The sequence below is a fragment of the Bufo gargarizans genome, chromosome 5 (assembly GCF_014858855.1).
Source record: "Bufo gargarizans isolate SCDJY-AF-19 chromosome 5, ASM1485885v1, whole genome shotgun sequence".
Taxonomy (NCBI): Eukaryota; Metazoa; Chordata; class Amphibia; order Anura; family Bufonidae; genus Bufo; species Bufo gargarizans.
Window position 1 is genome coordinate 83,256,553 of NC_058084.1, and position 21,813 is coordinate 83,278,365.

Here is a 21,813-nt window from a genome sequence, read left to right on the forward strand (position 1 = left end):
CTGCTTGGGTGAAAATAAGGGTATGTCCGGGTTCAGCTCTGAACCTGGACAACCCCTTTAAGATTCATTGGTAATTTACAGTGATGGTATAGTTAAGCAGTATGTCGCTGTAAACTACTTTTGCTTTTATCTTACTGACGTCTGAACTTTGTCCTTTAGAAAACGGAGTGATCCGATCTCAGCGTGTACATGATGTTCTGATGACCACAGATCGAGCCCTTTATGTTGGAAATTTCCCTTATATGGATTCCCCCCAGAGTATAGGTAGGAGTTTTTGAAGCATTGTGGATTATTCTTAGGTTTATAGAGCATACCTTGCTTCATTCTAAATCTACAGTAAGGCAGTGGTTTGTCATGGCTTTTAATATACCATATTTTTGGAGTATAAGAAAAATCTTGTACTGACCACACTGTACTTGTGGTTTATGTCTGCCTTCTCAACCATTTTATTGCTCCCCCCCAAAAAAAATTTAAAGCAACTATGCAAATAGTCTACATAAAAAAAAATCTACTTTTGGGGTCATTTATTAAGACCAGCGTTTTAGACGCTGGGGGAAAAGTCGCAGATTTGGCTGCAAATCCCCTTTCTGACCGAATCAGCAAGAGATATACGCTAGAATTGGCGTGTATCTAATAATAAATGACCCCTTTTTGTGTGTAAAGTTCTCCATCTGTCCATTACTTCTTGCTCACGTACTTCTGGTAGATTAGTAAGAGAGAGAGAGGACAGATGGAAGGATGTATAACTGCAAGATCAGACTACATAAGATTTCCTTGTAGTCTGTTACCATGGAGACGCATTGGTCTGCTTAGGAGTTAAAGACACAAAGCTGTAAGTAGGTTTTTAATATAGGCTGTCTGCAAAGTTTTTTCAGTTTCCATTTTAGATGAGTGAATTATCTCAGGCATTATGTGTTCACCGTTCTCCCAAGAAGTGGGGGTCCCAGATGTTTGTTACTGGCCAGAATATCACTTTAAGATGTTGTGTATTATTCCATATTATATACTGTTTATTGCTCCGTATTCACAATTATTGCTTCTAGGGGAGTCCATGGTCTGATCTATAGTATCCTATTAAAGATATGTACCAAAATATAAACCTCTCCCCTATCCACCCGAATATAAGCATCTAGTCAGTGGGGGTCCAACCACAGTGACCCCTACCAATCGCAAGAATGGGAATTCTCTGGATAGGGGATATGTCTTGGTACAAAGTCCTTAACCACCTAACGCACATGTGCGTTCCGGAGGTGGCAGGCTGGCGCACAGTCACGCATATATGCGTCATCTCGCGAGACGCGAGATTTCCTGTGAACGCGCGCACACAGGCGCGCGCGCTCACAGGAACGGAAGGTAAGCGAGTGGATCTCCAGCATGCCAGCGGCGATCGTTCGCTGGCAGGCTGGAGATCCGAATTTTTTAACCCCTAACAGGTATATTAGACGCTGTTTTCATAACAGCGTCTAATATACCTCCTACCTGGTCCTCTGGTGGTCCCTTTTGTTAGGATCGACCACCAGAGGACTCAGGTAGGTCAGTAAAGTAGCACCAAACACCACACTACACTACACTACACTACATTACACTACATTAACCCCTTATAAACCCCCTGATCACCCATGATCACCCCATATAAACTCCCTGATCACCCCCCCTGTCATTGATCACCGCCCTGTCATTGATCACCCCCCTGTCAGGCTCCGTTCAGACGTCCGCATGATTTTTACGGATCCACGAATACATGGATCGGATCCGCAAAAAGCATACGGACGTCTGAATGGAGCCTTACAGGGGGGTGATCAATGACAGGCGGGTGATCACCCATATACACTCCCTGATCACCCCCCTGTCATTGATCACCCCCCTGTCATTGATCACTCCCCTGTAAGGCTCCATTCAGACGTCCGCATGATTTTTACGGATCCATGGATACATGGATCGGATCCGCAAAACACATGCGGACGTCTGAATGGAGCCTTACAGGGGGTGATCAATGACAGGGGGTGATCAGGGTGATCACCCCCCTGTCACTGATCACCCCCCCTGTAAGGCTCCATTCAGACGTCCGCATGCGTTTTGTGGATCCGATCCATGGATCCGTAAAAAATCATGCGGATGTCTGAATGGAGCCTTACAGGGGGGGTGATCAGTGACAGGGGGGTGATCACCCTGATTACCCTGATCACCCCCTGTCATTGATAACCCCCCTGTAAGGCTCCATTCAAACATCCGCATGCGTTCTGTGGATCCGATACATGTATCCATGGATCCGTAAAAAATCATGCGGATGTCTGAATGGAGCCTTACAGGGGGGGTGATCAGTGACAGGGGGGTGATCACCCTGATCACCCCCTGTCATTGATAACCCCCCTGTAAGGCTCCATTCAGACGTCCGCATGCGTTTTGTGGATCCGATCCATGTATCCATGGATCCACAAAACGCATGCGGACGTCTGAATGGAGCCTTACAGGGGGGGTGATCAATGACAGGGGGGTGATCAGGGAGTCTATATGGGTGATCACCCCCCTGTCATTGATCACCCCCCCCCCCTGGTAAGGCTCCATTCAGACATTTTTTTTTGGCACAAGTTAGCGGAAATTTTTTGTTTGTTTTTTGTTTTTTCTTACTAAGTCTCATATTCCACTAACTTGTGTCAAAAAATAAAATCTCACATGGACGCACCATACCCCTCACGGAATCCAAATGCGTAAACATTTTTAGACATTTATATTCCAGACTTCTTCTCACGCTTTAGGGCCCCTAAAAAGCCAGGGCAGTATAAATACCCCACATGTGACCCCATTTCGGAAAGAAGACACCCCAAGGTATTCGCTGAGGGGCATATTGAGTCCATTAAAGATTGAAATTTTTGTCCTAAGTTAGCGGAAAGTGAGACTTTGTGAGAAAAAAACAAAAAAAAAATCAATATCTGCTAACTTATGCAAAAAAAATAAAAATTCTAGGAACTCGCCATGCCCCTCATTGAATACCTTGGGGTGTCTTCTTTCCAAAGTGGGGTCACATGTGGGGTATTTATACTGCCCTGGCTTTTTAGGGGCCCGAAAGTGTGAGAAGAAGTCTGGGATCCAAATGTCTAAAAATGCCCTCCTAGAAGGAATTTGGGCACCTTTGCGCATCTAGGCTGCAAAAAAGTGTCACACATGTGGTATCGCCGTACTCAGGAGAAGTTGGGGAATGTGTTTTGGGGTGTCATTTTACATATACCCATGCTGGGTGAGAAAAATATCTTGGTCAAATGCCAACTTTGTATAAAAAAATGGGAAAAGTTGTCTTTTGCCAAGATATTATTCTCACCCAGCATGGGTATATGTAAAATGACACCCCAAAACACATTGCCCAACTTCTCCTGAGTACGGCGATACCAGATGTGTGACACTTTTTTGCAGCCAAGGTGGGCAAAGGGGCACATATTCCAAAGTGCACCTTTTGGATTTCACCGGTCATTTTTTACACATTTTGATTGCAAAGTTCTTCTCACACATTTGGGCCCCTAAAATGCCAGGGCAGTATAACTACGCCACAAGTGACCCCATTTTGGAAAGAAGACACCCCAAGGTATTCCGTGAGGGGCATGGCGAGTTCCTAGAATTTTTTATTTTTTGTCGCAAGTTAGTGGAATATGAGACTTTGTAAGAAAAAAAATAAAAAAAAAAATCATCATTTTCCGCTAACTTGTGACAAAAAATAAAAAGTTCTATGAACTCACTATGCCCATCAGCGAATACCTTAGGGTGTCTACTTTCCGAAATGGGGTCATTTGTGGGGTGTTTGTACTGTCTGGGCATTGTAGAACCTCAGGAATCATGACAGGTGCTCAGAAAGTCAGAGCTGCTTCAAAAGGCGGAAATTCACATTTTTGTACCATAGTTTGTAAATGCTATAACTTTTACCCAAACCATTTTTTTTTTTTTGCCCAAACATTTTTTTTTTTTATCAAAGACATGTAGAACAATAAATTTGGCGAAAAATTTATATATGGATGTCGTTTTTTTTGCAAAATTTTACAGCTGAAAGTGAAAAATGTCATTTTTCTGCAAAAAAATCGTTACATTTTGATTAATAACAAAAAAAGTAAAAATGCCAGCAGCAATAAAATACCACCAAATGAAAGCTCCATTAGTGAGAAGAAAAGGAGGTAAAATTCATTTGGGTGGTAAGTTGCATGACCGAGCGATAAACGGTGAAAGGAGTGTAGTGCCGAAGTGTAAAAAGTGCTCTGGTCATGAAGGGGGTTTTACCTAGCGGGGCTGAAGTGGTTAAAGGGGTTATCCAACCCCAAAAATGCAAGCCCCCCCCCCCTCCCAAATGCTTGGGCTCCTCACACAGATTGTACTCCCTGGTGCCCACGTCGTTCATGATGCGATGCTTGGGCGGCTCGTTCCCATCGCAGCTTGCTATTGGCTGCCCAAACCCCCCCCCCCCCCCCATAACCTTTAAGCAATTATTAAAGGGTACCTGTCATGTTTTCATTAAAAAAAAATCAATGTTAGCATATGTTACTGCTGCAGGAGCATTATGTATAAAGCAATCTTTAGTTTCTTCACGTACCACAGTTTTTCTTGAGTTTTTCCCTTAGTTACGGCTGTTTTAACCTCTACGATATGAGGACCTTTTCTAGATGGCTCCTCTACCAGTTCTCTGAAGCCAAAACTGCTTTCCCTCACTTCCCATACACACGTGCTGTAGCCAGCAGTTTCCTGCCAGCCAATCAGATTGGATTACGGAGAGACACGCCTCCTCACTCTGAAGCCTGATGCAGGCATGCAGTGTGAAGGACCGCCCCTCTGTCTTCTGTTTATACTAAAGGGAAGACAGACAAGCCAACTGTCATTTAAGGGAGCAGTGGAAAGGGACAGAGGACATTCATGAAAGCTGTTATTATAAGGCAATTACAGATCTTTTGACAATCATTGACAGACTAACTCAGGTATACATGCCTAGCTCTAAGAAACTAGCAAATAAAAAAATATGATAGTTACCCTTTTAATTTTTAATGCAACCTCAAAGTAAAAAAAATATAAAAATGTTAACTGGATCCATGTATTCCAACAGGGTTCAAGGCTACGATCAGTGCCCCCCACATGGTGAGTGCTTTCTGAAGTGAGTGTAGTAGTTTACTATTATTTCTTGCACCCTTTCCTATACTAGTGCTTAAAAACTGATAGTAAAATGTAGCATTTTTGAAAATAAAAACCTTTACAAAAGAAATTATTTCATGACATAAACTGTAGAGATATTTGTGGCCAGGTCAGGTTGTGTTTGGGACATGGACTAATAAGTAGTGTTGAGCAAACTTGTGTTTTAAGTTTGGCGTCTAAAGTTCGGGTTATTGAAGAACCGCGTTATGGATTCTACCACGGACTATAACGGAATTTAGAATCCATAACGCGATTCTTCGATAACCTGAACTTTAGACAACGAACTTAAAACACAAGTTCGCTCTACGCTACTAATAAGTTGTCTGAGCCCGGCATTTTGTCAGGATGGTTCCCAGTCTTGTGTATGACCAACACCCCAGTTGCAGAAAAAAAAGGGATTGGGCATGCTTGGTTTTAACATGCCTTGTCCTTTGTTTCTATGGGAGAATCTAGAAATAGCTGATGTTAGTTTAGTTTTCCTATTTATCATAGTTTTGGAGTATATAGATTATTATTATTTTTTTTATTTTTTTCCTGCATTCAGACCTCTCTGCTGAAACAGCATCACATAGTCTGTGAAGCAGAAAGAACATAACGACCATCCAGTTCAGCCTAATATCCTGTAATGTTGACCCAGAGGAAGGCAAAAGCCAATTTTCCTCATTTTAGGGGAAAAGTTCCTTCCCGACTCCAATCAGAATAACTCCCTGGATCAGCGACCCCTCTCTAGTAACTATAGCCTATAATATTATTACGCTCCAGAAATACATCCAGGCCCCTCTTGAATTCCTTTATTGTACTCACCATCACCACCTCCTCAGGCAGAGAGCTCCATAGTCTCACTGCTCTTACCGTAAAGAATCCTCTTCTATGTTTGTGTACAAACCTTCTTTCCTCCAGACGCAGAGGATGTCCCCTCGTCACAGACTTGGTTTGTAAAGTAACACAACTATAGTCTTGTTAAGTCCATCTATGCCCCTTTTGATGCACCTTCTTATTGGCCTTGCCTGCAGCCGCCTGTGTTTTTCCATTCAGTAGGTAATCTCGGCATGTATTTTCCCTTCCCAAGCTATAACAATATATGCATCAGTGTTAGTTTTTTTTTTTTTTTCCAGGATTAAATAAAATGGCTAATAGTAAGAATGCAAAAAAAAGCAAACAGTACGCACCCGCAAAAATCCTGGTCTAATAATGTGCTGTACATCCACATAACTTCTGCAGCCAGTCACAGGCCTCAGCAGTGATGAAAGGCTGACATTCCACAGGAGGATATCCAGCACCTGTATGACCATTACCTTGCCAAAGTGGCAGCCTGTATTACAGCAAGAGGAGTGAACCGGCCTCAGCATATACCCTGCTGCAGAATCCATAATTAAAGGCTATGTTCACCTTTTTTATTTTATTATTATTGCATTTTATTCATTTTGAGCCAAGTCATTTTTTTGCAATTGGTCTTTATTAAAAATGATGAACCCTTGTCTGTATGCAGCCTTGACTTTCTCTAGTAGCAGGATCTGAATTTTCACTCTATACCATCAGGCAGCTCAGCTGATGGCTCTCTGATCTCCTAAATGTGGCTTAAATAAGTGTTTCTCGCCCAGTTTCCTTGGGGGACACAGAAGACCTTGGGTATAGCTCATCTCCCTAGGAGGCGTGACACTAAGTGAAAACTGTTAAGCCCCTCCTCCATCAGCTATACCCTCAGCCTGGAGAGAGAGGCTCCCAGTTTTTGCTTAGTGTCCAAGGAGGCAAGACACTCCCTGCTACTGCAGGGCTGTTTTCTCCTTTGTTGTTTTTTTAAAATTTTTTGATTTTTACTTTTTTATTTTCTTTTGTTCCAGAATACGGGACAACAGAGACGCACTAGACCTCTCTGTTTCTCCCGGGGTTGAGCTGCGCCAGTGCCGGTATCCGCACTGCTGCCTCCCCCACAGAAGGCAAGGTGGACCAGGGCAGCCCAGCTCCCCTGCATCCCGCCAGCGTAAGGGTCGCCCGCACGCCAAGTCCCTCTTCCAGCGTCCTGCCACTACGGTGCCAGTAGCTGAAGGGGCGACCCTGCTGGAACGGACCGAGGGTGAAGACGGCTGTGGTGAGAGAGTGGCTTCTCCAGCCCTACGACCCCCTCCCCCTCCCCCCCCCCCCCACACCCCGGTCTCCTGCTTGACTGACCCCCATACTGGTCTGGCCACCCTAGTTTGTTTTATTAGTTCCCTCTCCTCCCCTCCACTATAGGTGCATCCACTGAGGGGTTATGCTGGCGTCCCTATCATGCCGCCCAGGGAGCTGCCTCTCTCCTTGCAGGGTCCCCCATCCCCCCCATCGCCTTACCGGTGCGCAGGCATCCCTCCTTGAGACGGCTCAGGGCCTGGGCCCTCTCCTGACTGCTGCGGCGTAGGGCCCTTGTTTCCGGTCCGCGGGGTGGGCTCCCGCGGCCGGCATGACTGCGGTGTTCAGCGGACCCCGGCCGACCGCAGGTGCTCGGAGAGGCTGTCTTCCGGTCGGTCGGGCGCCGCAGAAAGGTTCTATCCCGGGCTCCTTCTTCCGGGCCCCCTGATTCTCCGGCCCGCGGGGTGGGCTCCTGTGACGACCACCCGCCAATCCCGTCGTACTATGCCACAGTTGCCATACAGGTCTCGTCAACTAGAGACTCCTGGAGGCGAATCCACTGTGAGCACAGAAGACGTGTAAGATTGGTTGGTGGGCCCAGAAAGGATGCAATCACGATTGTATGTACAATCGGTAAAAATAAAATTACTGATTTCACGCTGGAAATCAAATTAATTTGCTGCCACCACTCTTCGTATTGAATCGGGGCGAAGAGACCCCGGCTAGCTAATCCTAAAGGGACGAAACGGTTATTTGTAACCTAGCTAGTACATTAACAATTTATAAAAATAACACAATTTGGTAGTATGTCTTCTGAGGACAGAGCTCTTAGCATAGATCAGGTCATCAAGTAACAAGGGCAAAACTGGAACGATGAAATCGTTAGTTTTTATTCTAAAACTACACACAAAAATATATATATTAAAGCTGACAGATAAATATACCTGCCAGGTGAACAGATTGGTTTGGATAGAAATAGTTAGAGGTGGAAGGGAATAGAATGTCTGTAAGTTCAGAATTACCGTGGTAGTGTCCAGTAATAGGCAAAGTCTTTGAAATAATAATCCAAGATGGTGGGGTGCCCGTGTCCCTGCGGGCGGTCGAGATGTTAGACGACGTCAGATGGTAGATGAAGGACCCAGGACCTGAGTGTGTCACTGTTTTTACCTACTCTGAAGCGGGGAGTGGTTATGACACGTTCAGGTCCAGCCTTGGGTAATTGGAACAGGGGCAGTCCTTTGCCCCATAGGGAGAAAACCTGGCAGCATCTTTGCTTTGCCCATTTCTCCATATCCCGTAAGTCCAATCAAGAAATATAGTAGATATTGATAATCAGTACAATTTTACGCATCATCTGATAACAAATACGACTAGAAGATAATACAGGGTGCCCGAGAACCTTTATATCTCAGAGCGGGAATCTCTGATTTGTCCGCGGGTTTCCTAGAAGGTGGGTTAGGAGAACCAAAACCATCTCTGAAAAGATGGTTCCTTTCCCATTTCCATAACCCATGAAATATTAGGAAAATATGGGAAGAATATGAAGTTTATGGATTGGAGGTGACTTTCAGGTCATCTTCCCTCCTGTACCAGCCAGCTGTGTGATAAGGATCTGTCCTTTTCTTCTGAAGCTCGCTGCCCAGGCTAAAGGTGTGAGACCCCTGCTGGTATTGGAGACACTATGGCTGCAGAGAGACAGTTTTTTATGAGGTTCTGTCAAGAGAATACCAGATTGATGGGTACTTAAACCTGGCATGGGGCAGGAAGATTCTTTAGCAAGAAGGTGCTAATTGTACCTCTGATCTGTGAGTTACTCCTTTAGTGAAAGAGAAGATTCTTAGTGAAGGCTCTTTTGTCTTTGTGATTGAGAAATATGGCGCATTTGTGATTTCCTAGTATCGCTGTGGATCGCAAAGCGTCACAGCTCCCGCGGCCGGTATTGTGCATGCGCCGCTTCGCTCCCTCCAGATCCCGGCCGGTACCTCCGGGCACCGCAAACTTTAGGCCCCGGCTTCGCGGCCTACTAGGCCGCAATATTCCGGCCTCGATTGGAGGGGGCGGGCATTCGCAGGCGCGAATTCTTCCCGCCGGAGGTCCCCCCGCCCCCAGGGGATCGCTGCACCGCCCTCGGGTCCGATCTGTATTAACCTCTTGGACGCTGACGGCTGCCATCTGGAGGAGACCCTGGGATGGCTAGCCTCTCAGTGAGGCTGTGCTCTTATATGGTGGCCCCTTCCTGCCTAAAAGAGGCTGTGTTTTACAATAATAAATAGAAAAAAAAAATAAAAAAAAAATAAATAAATTAAAATAAAATAAAAAATATAATAATAATATTAATAATGAAGTGTGAATATATATCATATATATGAAATATCTGTATTTTATGTTGGCTGCGCAGGATACTGCAGCCTGACCTTAGAGCGCTGGCCGTATGCCTGCCCCTATTCTATAGGTGGCATGTTGCGCTCCGTGGCACTGGCCAGGTATACATGTTCCCCTTTCTAGGCGGACCCTTGCCCTCTCCTGGGGTACGGCGCTGGCCAGGTGCAGGCCGCCTTTTTCTATAGGCAGAATTAGTCGCCCTCTCCAGTCGCGGTGCTGGCCATGTGCATGACCCCCCATTATAGACGGCATACTGCACTCTCTCTGGCTGCGGGCTGGCCTTGTGCATGACCCCCTTTCTGTAGGCGGAATACTGCCCTTTTACCGCATACGATGCTGACCATGTGCACGACCCCCTTCCATAGGCGGAACGCTGCACTCTCGCTGGATTTGCTACGGCCATATGCGTGACCCCCTTCCATAGGCGGAACGCTGCACTCTCGCTGGATTCGCTACGGCCATATGCATGACCTCCTTCCATAGGCGGAACGCTGCACTCTCGCTGGGTTCGCTACGGCCATATGCATGACCTCCTTCCATAGGCGGAACGCTGCACTCTCGCTGGGTTCGCTACGGCCTTATGCATGACCTCCTTCCATAGGCGGAATGCTGCACTCTCGCTGGGTTCGCTACGGCCTTATGCATGACCTCCTTCCATAGGTGGAATGTTGCACTCTCTCTGGCTAAGCTGCTGGTCATACGCATGACCTCCGTCCAAAGGAGGACTGCTGCGCTCTCTCTCTCTGGATTCGCTGCCGGCCATATGCATGACCTCCGTCCATAGGCAGAACGCTGCACTCTCGCTGGATTCGCTGCCGGCCATATGCATGAACCGGCCATGTGCATGACCTCCTTCCATAGGCGGAATGCTGCACTTTCCGGATTCGTTGCCGGCCATACGCATGACCTCTGTCCATAGGCGGAATGCTGCACTCTCTCTGGATTTGCTGCCGGCCATGTGCATGAACTCCTTCCATAGGTGGATTGCTGCACTATCATTGGATTCGCTGCCGGCCATGTGCACGACCCCTTCCTTGGGTGGTGTGCTGCACTCACTGGAATCGCTGCCAGCAATGAGCATGTATCCTTTCCTCAGGCGGCATACGCACAACACCACTGACTGGTTGTTTTCTCGCCAGTGCGTTGCTGGCCATGTGCATGTCCCGCATCCTTGGCGGGGTGCTTGCATTTTTGCTGGATGCGGTGACGGCCGTGTGCATTACCCCGCCCCTTTCTGGGTGGAATACTGCTCTTTCGCCGGATGTGTTGCGGGCCATACACGGCCCTCCTCATCCATGGGCGAAAAATTTGCAACCTCACGTGACCCATGGCTGTCCGTGATATGCTGTGCGGGATTCTTGCATGTTCTCCTTCATTGTGGAGTGGTTGCACTCTCACAGTATTCGGTGTTAGGTGGGTTATTGCGCACTCGCTTAATGGTTGGATAACCCCGTGCATGTCCCCCTTTCACTGGGCGGACCTCCCTCCTGCGTTCCCGCTGGGTACTGTGCGGCCATGTGATTGGTCACCTTCTGGGCAGACTATGGTATGTTCTACTTCTCTGAAGTTGTTACTGGCCTTGGGCATCCCCCCTTTGGGACGGGCCTTTGCATTCTTACCAGCTGCAGTGTTGCCAGATACGTTTCCCCCTTTTCTGGGGGGCCTGCCTGCATTTCCATCGCATGCCATACTGATGTCCTGTGCATAACTCCCTTTCAGGTTGCACTTTGCACTTCCGTTGATACTGTTGGACTCTGTGGCTGATCCCCTTCACTGGGTGTCTATTTTTTTGCGGTGAGCGGTATTTCTGGTGCACTCTGTCCGTTGTTTGGGCCGTGTATGCCTTCTCCTGCCATAGGTGGGTTGGCCTTCTCACTGCTTGCGGGGCTGCTCGTACGTATGCCTCACTTCCTCCTGCGACATTCCCTCTTTTTCTCTTGGGATGTGGTGCTTGTCACGGGCCTTGCGCTCTTCTCTAAAGAGATCATTCTGTCCACCTGTGTAACCCTTGGGTGCTGTCATACAAGCATTAAAAGAATGCCATTGTATTCAAAGGTGTATTCCTTAGATATAGTAGATGGGCCCTACTGCTCTCTACTTCGCCGAGCTGGGTGGTGCTCGTTTCTCTGGTTTGGCCTGTATATTGTGGTCCCGTTGGTCGGCATCCACCATGTCCGTTGGCCTTTCCACCTGGGGAGTGTTCGTGGTTCTTTGATAGGTGCCCTTTCGTTCTCCCGTGCACTCGCTTCCGGCGCAAGTGGTCACTGGGTCGAGAGTGCCGTTTGCAGTGCCACTTGTTTTCGGCGTTGGCTCTGGTGGGGCTGCTGTTCCCTCGCCTGCTACTGTTTCCTCCTCTTCGGGTGTCGTGCAGTATGAGTCTTTTCTTTTGGCGCCCCCTCCACGCTTCAGGCTGGTCCGCTACCGGGTTCGGGCCGCTTTTCTCGGGATGGTCACCCAGCTTCTCTTGGGTGCTCGCTTACCCAGGTCCGTAGGACCTCCACCTTGGGTTCTTCAGGGTACTCGCCTTTTGCGTGGCAGTGAACCGGGTGTCTCAGTGAGCGGGGTTCTGCCTTTGAGCTGTCCTATGGCTTCCCTGTTGCCCACTCCTCCTTTCGGTTGGAGGGTGTTATGCCGGCCTCTGTCTCGACTGCCTTTTCTCGCCGGCTCTGCTTGGCTCCCGCTCGGTTCGGCTCGGCTCCCTCCGGTGTGGCTTTTGCCCCGGCCGCGCTTCAGTGGCGGTTCCTTCACTGCCCTCCCCTCTGGGGAGAGCTTGGTTGTTCATGTGGATGGTTCTGATGTTCCTCTTGGCCTCGTACTGTCTCCCTTGTTCACTCTGGCTGTAACTTGGGAGGAACCCCCATTCGGTCGAGATTGTCATTAGATCTCCCACACCGGGACTGTAGGACGTCTTCCTGTGGTGGCTACATCGACATGGACTTTAGCCTGTCTTGTCCTGGCGGTTACTGGGCGGACCCTTCGGTTCCTTTCCGTCTGTCCTTCTGCTCCCCCACTCCGGGTGGTTACAGGACAACGTTGCTCGGGGGCCGACGGGACCAGTTTTTGCCGACCGTACTGCCCGTGTTTCGGGTCTGCGCCTGTTCGCATTGGGTTTTCACCCGCTTGCCCAGGCGACTCTTGCGTGCTCGCTAGTGTTCGCTCCTAATGATTCTGTCTTTCTCCAGATCCGACCTAGATCTGGGACTGGGACTCTGTTGCTTGAAGTGTCAAGTGTCGGCGCTGTCCTTCCCCTTTCAGCGTTCCCCGGCCCTCTGGGCCTGTCAGGACCCTCTTCCATGGAGCGGCTTTGGGGTTCCCTTGTACTGCCCCTGGGTACCGCCCTGGGCATTGCATACTGGGCTCTTGGCACTCCAGTCTTTCCCTTGGAGCCGTTACAGAAGCTCTCTACTCCTTCTGTCCTGTACGGTTATGTTTCCGTAGCCGTCGTGTCTCTGGCGGGTGCCTGGGTGGCGGCCCTTCTTGTTCCGGGCCTTCTCTTTCCTCAGGACAGGGCTGTTCTCCATCCCGTCTCTTCCTTCCTTCTGAAGGTGGTGTTTGTCTTTCATTTTGACGAGGCTTTCGTCCTCCCCTTTCCACCCCCGGGAACGGACTCTTCTTCAGATTTGGGAGTTGTTTGGGCCTTGCGGTTTTTACTTGGAGATCTCCGGCTCTTGTCGACGTTGGGTCACTTGGTTTTCTAGGAGGTCCGCGCAACGGGTTGGTGGCCTCCGGGGTGGCTTTCCTCCGCTTTCTCACTGTGGTTATTGCTGTGGTTACCGCACCAAGGGCAGGGTTCTGCTTTTGGTGTCTCCGTTCATTTCACCAGAGTTGTCGGTGCCTCCTGGGCCGGAGGCATTTGGCTTCGGCCATGCGTCTGTGCGAGGCGGTCACTGGTCTGCCTTACAGCGTTCTACAGGGTGCCTACTCTGGCTTCGGCAGGTGCTGCCTTGGGCCGCCTGGTCTGCGGGCGGCGGTTTCTTGATGCCTTCGGGTGCTTCGCCTTGGTGCTGTGGTCCCTCCCCCTTTTGGACTGCTTTTGAACGTCCCAAGGTCTTCTGTGTCCCCCAAGGAAACTGGGCGAGAAAACGAGATTTTTGTATAACTTACCAGTAAAATCTCTTTCTCGCTCTTTCCTTGGGGGACACAGCACCCACCCATTCTTTGTTTTTCTCTACACGGTTTCCGAGTTGTTTTACCCGTTGGGTAGTTGGCTTGTTGGTTCCACTTTTGGACTTTGCCTTTTTTCACTACTTGGACACGCAACTGGCAGCCTCTCTCTCCAGGCTGAGGGTATAGCTGTGGAGGAGGGGCTTAACAGTCTTCACTTAGTGTCACGCCTCCTATGGAGATGAGCTATACCCAAGGTCTTCTGTGTCCCCCAAGGAAAGAGCGAGAAAGAGATTTTACTGGTAAGTTATACAAAAATCTCGTTTTTTGACCTTTTAGCAATTTAAAGGCCTTATAAGGTTTATGAGATTACCAATCACACAGCTAGACAAACAGCGCTTTGTCACAGAACGCCTAATATTTTTAGTAAAGACCAATTGAAAAAATTATTTTTAATAATTATCCCCGAAGGTATACTGTACATAGCCTTTAAAGGAGTTGTCTGAATTCAGAGCAATCGTGCAGTGAACGGGCTTTTTCTGGATATCCGGTGACATACCAGGCTCTCCATAAGGAATGCTAGGTGGGGCTTCCGCCCAGCAGTGAGCCCAGTGATGTCACCGGCACTAATGGGCGGGATTTAGCACTGCCCTAGCTTGTAAAACATCTAGGGCAGCACTAAAGCCAGCCCATCGGTGCCTGTGACATCCCCGGGAGCACTGCTAGGTGGAAGCCTCCGCCTAGCAGTAAAAAATGTAAACAAAAAAGCCCTTGCCCTGTGCTATACAGCGAAGGGCAAGGGAGAGCATCGGAGGATGAAATGCTCATATCGGAGGGGCTGCCTGGGTGAAAATGGGGATATGTCTGGGTTCAGCTCTAAACTCTGGAAAACCCCTTTAAGGGTGAACCACCTCGTTCTGTGATCATTGAACAAGCACCACTAGCGGGTCATAGTTTCAGTCTTAGCTCAATCACATTAAGTTTTCCAGGCATCCCTTTTTTTTTTTTTTTTTCTTTTTCTGCTAATGTGTGTGTGTGTGTGTGTGTGTGTATAGATAGAGATATGGGACAACTCAGCAGTCACTTAGTGCTCTGGTATGGCCACCTTCTGGATAAGATGGTTGGCACATCTCAAGAAGTCGCAGTAGATTCTGGTTAGGAATTGGCCACAACCAGCTTTATTCTCCATCCGCTCTGAAAGCAGGTGGTGACCTCAGTGTATACTGAGGGTCACATCAGTCTCGGGACACACGACAGACTGGGAGCCTTGTTGGAAGAGCTCAGCACTTATTTTAGTGATATAATTAAATATTTTTGTAATACTAAAACATCATGAGGTTAACAGTATATCTCTGTTTTGCAGCATGCACATGCACTGGAGTTGTTGGAAGATAAGCTGCAAGAAGGAGCCAAGGCTTTGGATGTCGGCTCAGGCAGTGGATACCTCACTGCCTGCTTTGCTAGAATGGTTAGCCTTCAGTCCTATACTCTCTTATATAAATGTTGGGCCCAGGATATCCAGTATATGTTGGGCCCAGTAAGATTTGTACAAATAAAACCCAGAAAACGCCTCTAGGAGATGTTCCCATCTGCGTTGGAGGCTCAGTTTGGGGCCACCATCACAGATTATAGCTACGCTGCGTTGCGGTCATTTTGTTCAGTAGTGGTTTCTCATCAGATAATCTGCCCAGATAAAAAGTCCTTTGGATTTCGGCTGTTGGACCACGTCTGTCTGGAGGGCAACCAGTAGTCTGTTTCAGGGACAACCAGCAGAATTTTATAGAGCTGCTCTGGGTGTGCATAGTGTAACTCAGAGGCAGCAGAAGCTAGGACAGTGTATGCCGAGGCAGTCAACATTTTATGTAGATTCCTATGCAATGGCGTCAGCTACTCGTCATAACTGTATTCTGTGGAATCAGACAATGAAAACGATACCGACCTCACATCGATTCTACTGCTCTCAGGTAGGTCTCACCGGGAAGGTTGTGGGCATAGATCACATTGAAAAACTGGTCCTCGATTCTGTTCAAAATGTCCAGCAAGATGATCCTGAACTGCTGAGCACTGGACGTGTAAAGTTTGTAGGTAAGTTTGTTGTTTAGCTGGGCGACTGAGCCACTTTAATGGGGTTATGCAAGAATTGTGGAGTTTTTTCAAATTCTGCCAGAGCTGTAAAGGGAAGAAGACTTGCCTGCTCCCTGCAGCTTCTCCTACAGGCCTGGGCTCCTCTCGAAGTGAACATACGTTTTGACATTTATTGCCCCAGCCACTCGCAGGCCATGGCGGTGTCTGGCTCCCCTTCCATGGTGTGACCATTTGTCATGATGCAAGGGAAGCTGGACATCGCTGCAGCCTGTGTGATTGGCTGCGGCGATGTCAAACTGGATGTTGACATTGATGGAGCCCATCGCAGGCCTGCAATAGAAGAGGCGGGGAGCCAACGCCGGGAAGCAGGTAAGTCATCTTCCCTTTGTAGGTCTAGCAGAATGGGAAGATTTGCAAACCCTCTTCCCATTCTTGTAATGATTAAATATTAGAGAGCTACAGAGGGATGGATTTACCTATAGGTGGCCCTGCAGGAAAGGTAAATTTACACATGAAAACACATCTGATCATTACTTATGTAAATATACATATTCATACATTAATTGGGCATTGGCAGTGCTGTGAGTGTTAAGGCGGGTTAAACATCCCGCTGTAATTACTGGCTCTCTAGTAATCAAATATAAATGGTGTATAATTAAAACACAAGAATAAAATCATAGATATTTACACCTAATGAAATACCAATGTCATATAAGCAATCCTAATAGTATATCTGCGCAGTAGTAGTGTACCACACTGGGCCCTAATAGTCACACTTAAATCTCGCATAGAAGACTGGTAACTGGTATAATGACCAGTTACACTAAAGCAAAGAATCAATCAATACTATAAACCATATAACAAATTAGCGCTCTAATAAATCTTTTCTTCTTATGCTACTAAAAGTTCACATCCATAAATAGTGTATATATTCTCCAATATCTCGCTGTCATTGGAGTGTTTGCTGGTATTCTAGTAATGTGACCAGAGTAATAGATAGTTCAGTATGGACAAAACATTAAACTTCATTCTTGCAGGATGCTTACAAGCAGAACTTCCTGTTGGGTTTTCTATCCAACCCAGCATGCTTTGCTCTGTAATGTTTCTCTGCCTTGCTAACATGGAGAGCGGAGGTGTAGGGTGCGAGACGACTGCAACAGTGTGGCCGGTGGAGTAAGCCCTGAGGAACATTGCAGAGCAATGCATGGAAACTGATGCAATCAGGAAGTTCTGCTTGTAAACATCCTGTCCAGATGAACTAATGCTGCAAACCTGGGAATGAAAGTGCTAGCATGAAAAGCGGGTATATGGGGCAAAATTATGCAGTGTTTTGGGTACTCTGAGAAAATAGAAATCAATTTGTAAACGGCAGAACCCTTTAAAAGTTTCCATTCTCTACATTTGCAGTCGGTGACGGCAGGCTTGGGTATCCTGAGGAAGGCCCTTATGATGCAATCCATGTTGGGGCAGCAGCTGCAACAGTACCACAGGAAGTAAGTACATTGTGGGTGTCAAAAGTGAAGATCCAATAATGTCCATGCTTCCTATGTTAGTGATGGACACCCTTTCCCACCATGCACAACTGATGCACCCAACTCTATTGTGTTGGGATTAATGGTATATGTGCCAAAGCTCTATATTGCCCTTGGTTATATTTGCCAGTTTCTCTACTAATAAGTGAGTGTAGCTGGCCGACGAATGAGATGGCCCAGTCATCAGACCAATCGTGGAATTAGTGTGCAGCCCAATCAAAGCACCCAGTGTGCCGCGCCTGGTGTTGTCCCGGAATGACCCTTAACTTTGTTTGGTATTTGGGATTACAGCAATACCACATTTGTATAGTTTGTCTTGTGTTTTAATAGTGAAAAAAAACTTTTTTTTTTTTTTCTTTTTTCTTCTGACCACCATAACTTTCTCATTTTGTCTACAGATCTGTCTGGGGGCTCAATTTTTGCAGGAACATCTGTAGATTTTATTGATACCATTTTGATCACTTTTTTTAAAATGTTCTTGGGGGGGGGGGGGAGATAAAAGTATGAAAAAATAGAATCAGACATTTTTTTTATTTTTTGGTTACACCATTCGCCGTATTGGATAAATGTTTTTCTATTTTAATAGTAGAGGCATTTTGGGATATGGTAATGCTGTGTGTGTGTGTGTGTGTGTGTGTGTGTGTGTGTGTTTTATTCTGGGGAAAGGGGGGTGATTTTGAATTTTAATATTTTTGAAAAAATTAATAAAATTCAGGCCCCAAGGGCCTATCAACATGCAATCCCCTCAGTGCTGGATGAGATATAAATATTATCTATATCAAGCACAAGACCACCCTAACTTGCATTTAAAATGGTCTTCTGGTCCTCTGAAAGAAGATGGGCAGTATATATAGGATATGATGGAACTGAATGTCGGCCACAGAAAATTAGGTCTAAAGTTGTGGTTTTTTTTTTTTTTATATTTTTTTTTTTTTTTTTTTGTTGCCATTTACTGTTTATATTCTTTTATCTCGAGCAGCTGCTGAATCAGTTAAAGCCAGGAGGAAGACTGATCCTACCTGTGGGACCGGAAGGTGGAAGTCAGGTTCTTGAGCAGTACGATAAAGATAGCGCTGGGATTATCACAAAAGTTCGCTTAATGGGTGTGATGTATGTTCCACTGACCGACAAAAAAAGGCAGTGGCCAAAGTAAGAGCAACTTGAGATTTTTATCGATAGCTTAAAGGGAGTCGGTCACCAGGAAATTCACTGTTACACCAGGCAGAAGCTCCGCTGAATGTAATGATACCTTTCACTTTGTGATCGGTTACTTCATTCTGGAGAAAAAGGACTTTTAATCCATATGCAAATGAGCAATTAAGTGCGCCGATCGCGGGTCCAAGCCGCTCTGTGCACACTTGCTCCTCCTGCTTCCTCTGCCAGCTCCTCCCCCTACTTCAGGGCCAGTGAGATGACTCTGCAGGAACCTGGTCTTGGTCAAGAAGGAGATGGGGGTGCTTGGGCCCACCCTCTGTGCACTTAACTGCTCATTTGCATATGGAATTAAAAGTACCTCTTCTCCAGAATGAAGAAAGGGAAAGATATCCTTACATTCAGCTGAGCTAGCCCTACAAGGCACTGTATTTCCTGAAGACCAATTCTCTTTTTAAGGACGTATATTTTTGAAAAACATATTCGTCAAGCAAGTCATTAACCTCCTCCAAGTCATAAATGCAAAAAGTGCAGTTACAAACATTTACTGTCATTTCTACTATAGCAACTTTTCACTATTGACTTTTTTTCATTTTAATGTGCTCTTTCAAACGCTATCACATAAAATTTTCTTCCTAACAGTTTAGCTGTATTTCAGCCATGTGAGTTTAACGTAATTCTGTAAGTTATTGGTCCTCTTCTTAAAAGGGTTATCCCACACAAACTATCACCTGTCCACAAGATAGGCGATTAAAGGGCCTTCCTCTGATCAGTGGGGGTCTGACACCAGGGATCCAGGCTGATCAGTTGTTTGAGAGGGCACTGGAGATTGCAGTAACTTTGCCTAGGCCACGTGACGACACGTTCATCGGTCACGTGGCCTAGGCGCAAGTCCTATAGAAGTGAAAAGGCCTGAGCTGCAATATCAAGCACAGCTGCTATACAATGTACGGCACTGTGCTTGGTGAGCTGTGAGAAGGCAACGGCACTACTGCGAGCACTGGTGCCTTCTCAAACAGCTGATCAGAGGGGTCCTGGGTGTCGGTCAGATACTGATGACCTATCCTCAGAATAGTTTATTGGTAATAAAAAGATCTCGGAAAACCCTTTTTAATATTTGATCACGAAGGGTCCAACCACTGGGACCACTAGTGATCCCAAGAATAAGGGGTCTGCTCTCTGAATGGAGCAATAGTAGACATCTCAGTTCACTGCTCCATTCACTTCGATGGGACTGATGCAGACAGGGCAATGGATCGTGCTCCATTCAGAGAGGGGACCCGGAGACCCTCTGTTCTCAGGATCATGGGTGGTCCCAGCATTTGGACCTCCTGCAATCCTATATTTATCACCTATCCTGTGTAGATAATTGGATAACACCTTTTAAAGATGATGTATACCAGCTATTAGTTTTCCAAGCAAAGATTTAGTTCCTGCCTGAAGAAATCTTTTGAGAGTCTATAGATCCCGAATGTTGCCTTGATCACTCATTTCAAAACACAATCTCCTTTGTGGATGAAGTAGATCCAGTCTTGATAAATTAGCCAGTTTCTCCTTTATTTCTCAGGTTCCTCCTGTGTCAGGGATTTTGACATGGGGCAATCCCAAAGGCCTGATGTTCTCCTTACTCCTTCCACAGTCTACATTGTCCTACATAGTAATTAAAATAATTGTTTCATGTAAAAATGAAGTTACACCAGGCATCCTAAAACATGTTTGCCCTTTTCCATAGGGATGATCTGTGAAACGCGTCTGGCTCAGCAGGAGACAACACGGTGCAGAACAGTTGGTTACCCAAGATGGTTTCCATGATGTTGCTGAGATGTTCATCAGAAGGCAGCTTTGTTGAGGATAAGAATGGTGTTGGGCTATAAATTTACCATATTGGCTTCAGTCAAAGCTTTATGAATGCTTACCAATATTTATATATGGATGCCACGAGGATAGGTAGTAACATGGGATTAGGAGGCCGTATGTAACTGAGTATAGCTTCCTGGCCTCCGCGCTGCTGTTAGAGGGGGAGGGAGCTGACAACGGCTGTAGTTAAAGAGGTTGTCACTTTTTATTTATTTTTTTGCACCTTTTTATGTAGTTTTTTTTTTTTATCCATTTGGCTGTGATTTATGCCAGAATTTTATGCATCCAGACCGTCCTGGCTGCTTCTCCCACAGTCGCATTTAAACCACCTTCAGCCAAATGTGTGGCTGGAACTTCCCTTTAAGAAATTGTCCTACACAATCCTAACCAAATCATGGTGTACTGTGCATGTGTATGTTTCACGTCTACTTATTGTATTTCTTATTTAAATAGGATCAAAATGTAGTTCTGATCAGTTTCATAAACTATGTACATACAGAGCACCAGCTTCTCTTTGCTTAACCATTAGGTATGTGATGAAATTCTAAGTACCTGCCATCACCCCGTGAGCAGCTTGTGGATACAGATTTTATACGGCTCAGTTACTTGGTAAGATCCACATAGTGACACCTGGGGGCAGAGAGACGTTTAGTGTTTAAAGGGTCACTAACTGTTCACAAATAGTTTCATATGTCATAGAGACCTGTGAAAAGTTGTGTTTTGTGGGGGTCTGAGGGCCGGGACCTTCACCAATCCTTAGACGATAGAAATGCTTGCATAGCCCTCTTTCTCCTCGCTGTGGAGGATGGAATAGAGATGTCCCTATAGACTTCTCCTGCAGCGAGGAGAGAGAACGTGATCTACTCTCTCTCTTCTCTCCTCTCATTCTAGAGATCAGTGGGGGTCTCGGCACTCAAACCCCCCCCCCCCATCACAACTTTTCATATGTCTCTATGACTAGGGATGAGCGAAGCGAGCTTCGGATCCTAGATCCGAAGTTGCTTTGCTCAAAACTTTGGATTAATGCTGTACAGAGATCTGTCTCTGTACAGCATTAAAATGTACGGCCTCCGATGAGGGGGAAGTCCGTTATTCCCGAAGTCTTGCAAGACTTCAATGAATAACTTCGGTATTTGATTTTTAAACTGCAAAACCATATTAACACTTGGATCCGAACTCTGCTTCAGTTCCGTTTGGTATCTCGAAGCTGAGTTCAGATCCAAGTTTTAAAATGGTTTTGCAGTTTAAAAATAAGCTACTAAAGTTATTCATCGAAGTCTTACATCAGAGGTTGTACGGAGACGGATCTCCATACAGCATTAATCCGAGGTTTTCAACAAAGCAATTTCGGATCTAGGATCTGAAGATCACTTCACTTATCCCTATCTATGACATAGCAGAAGTTTTGTGAAAAGTTAGTGACCCTTTTTAAAGG

At 46.5% G+C, this 21,813-nt stretch overlaps 1 protein-coding gene across 4 annotated transcripts in view; it reads left to right on the forward strand.

Annotated features, from left to right (window-relative positions):
- Positions 1-21,574, forward strand: part of LOC122937943 (protein-L-isoaspartate(D-aspartate) O-methyltransferase-like) — a 27,660-nt gene extending 6,086 nt beyond the window's left edge. For all 4 annotated transcript variants that reach the window (XM_044293153.1, XM_044293155.1, XM_044293154.1 and 1 more), the window contains exons 3-9: positions 160-264; positions 5,075-5,106; positions 15,116-15,220; positions 15,717-15,837; positions 17,245-17,330; positions 18,349-18,518; positions 20,254-21,574. In XM_044293153.1, the coding sequence (XP_044149088.1) occupies positions 160-264; positions 5,075-5,106; positions 15,116-15,220; positions 15,717-15,837; positions 17,245-17,330; positions 18,349-18,518; positions 20,254-20,266 (632 nt within the window). In that variant the 3' untranslated portion in view covers positions 20,267-21,574. The remainder of the gene's footprint in view (positions 1-159; positions 265-5,074; positions 5,107-15,115; positions 15,221-15,716; positions 15,838-17,244; positions 17,331-18,348; positions 18,519-20,253) is intronic.
- Positions 21,575-21,813: the final 239 nt, after the last annotated feature.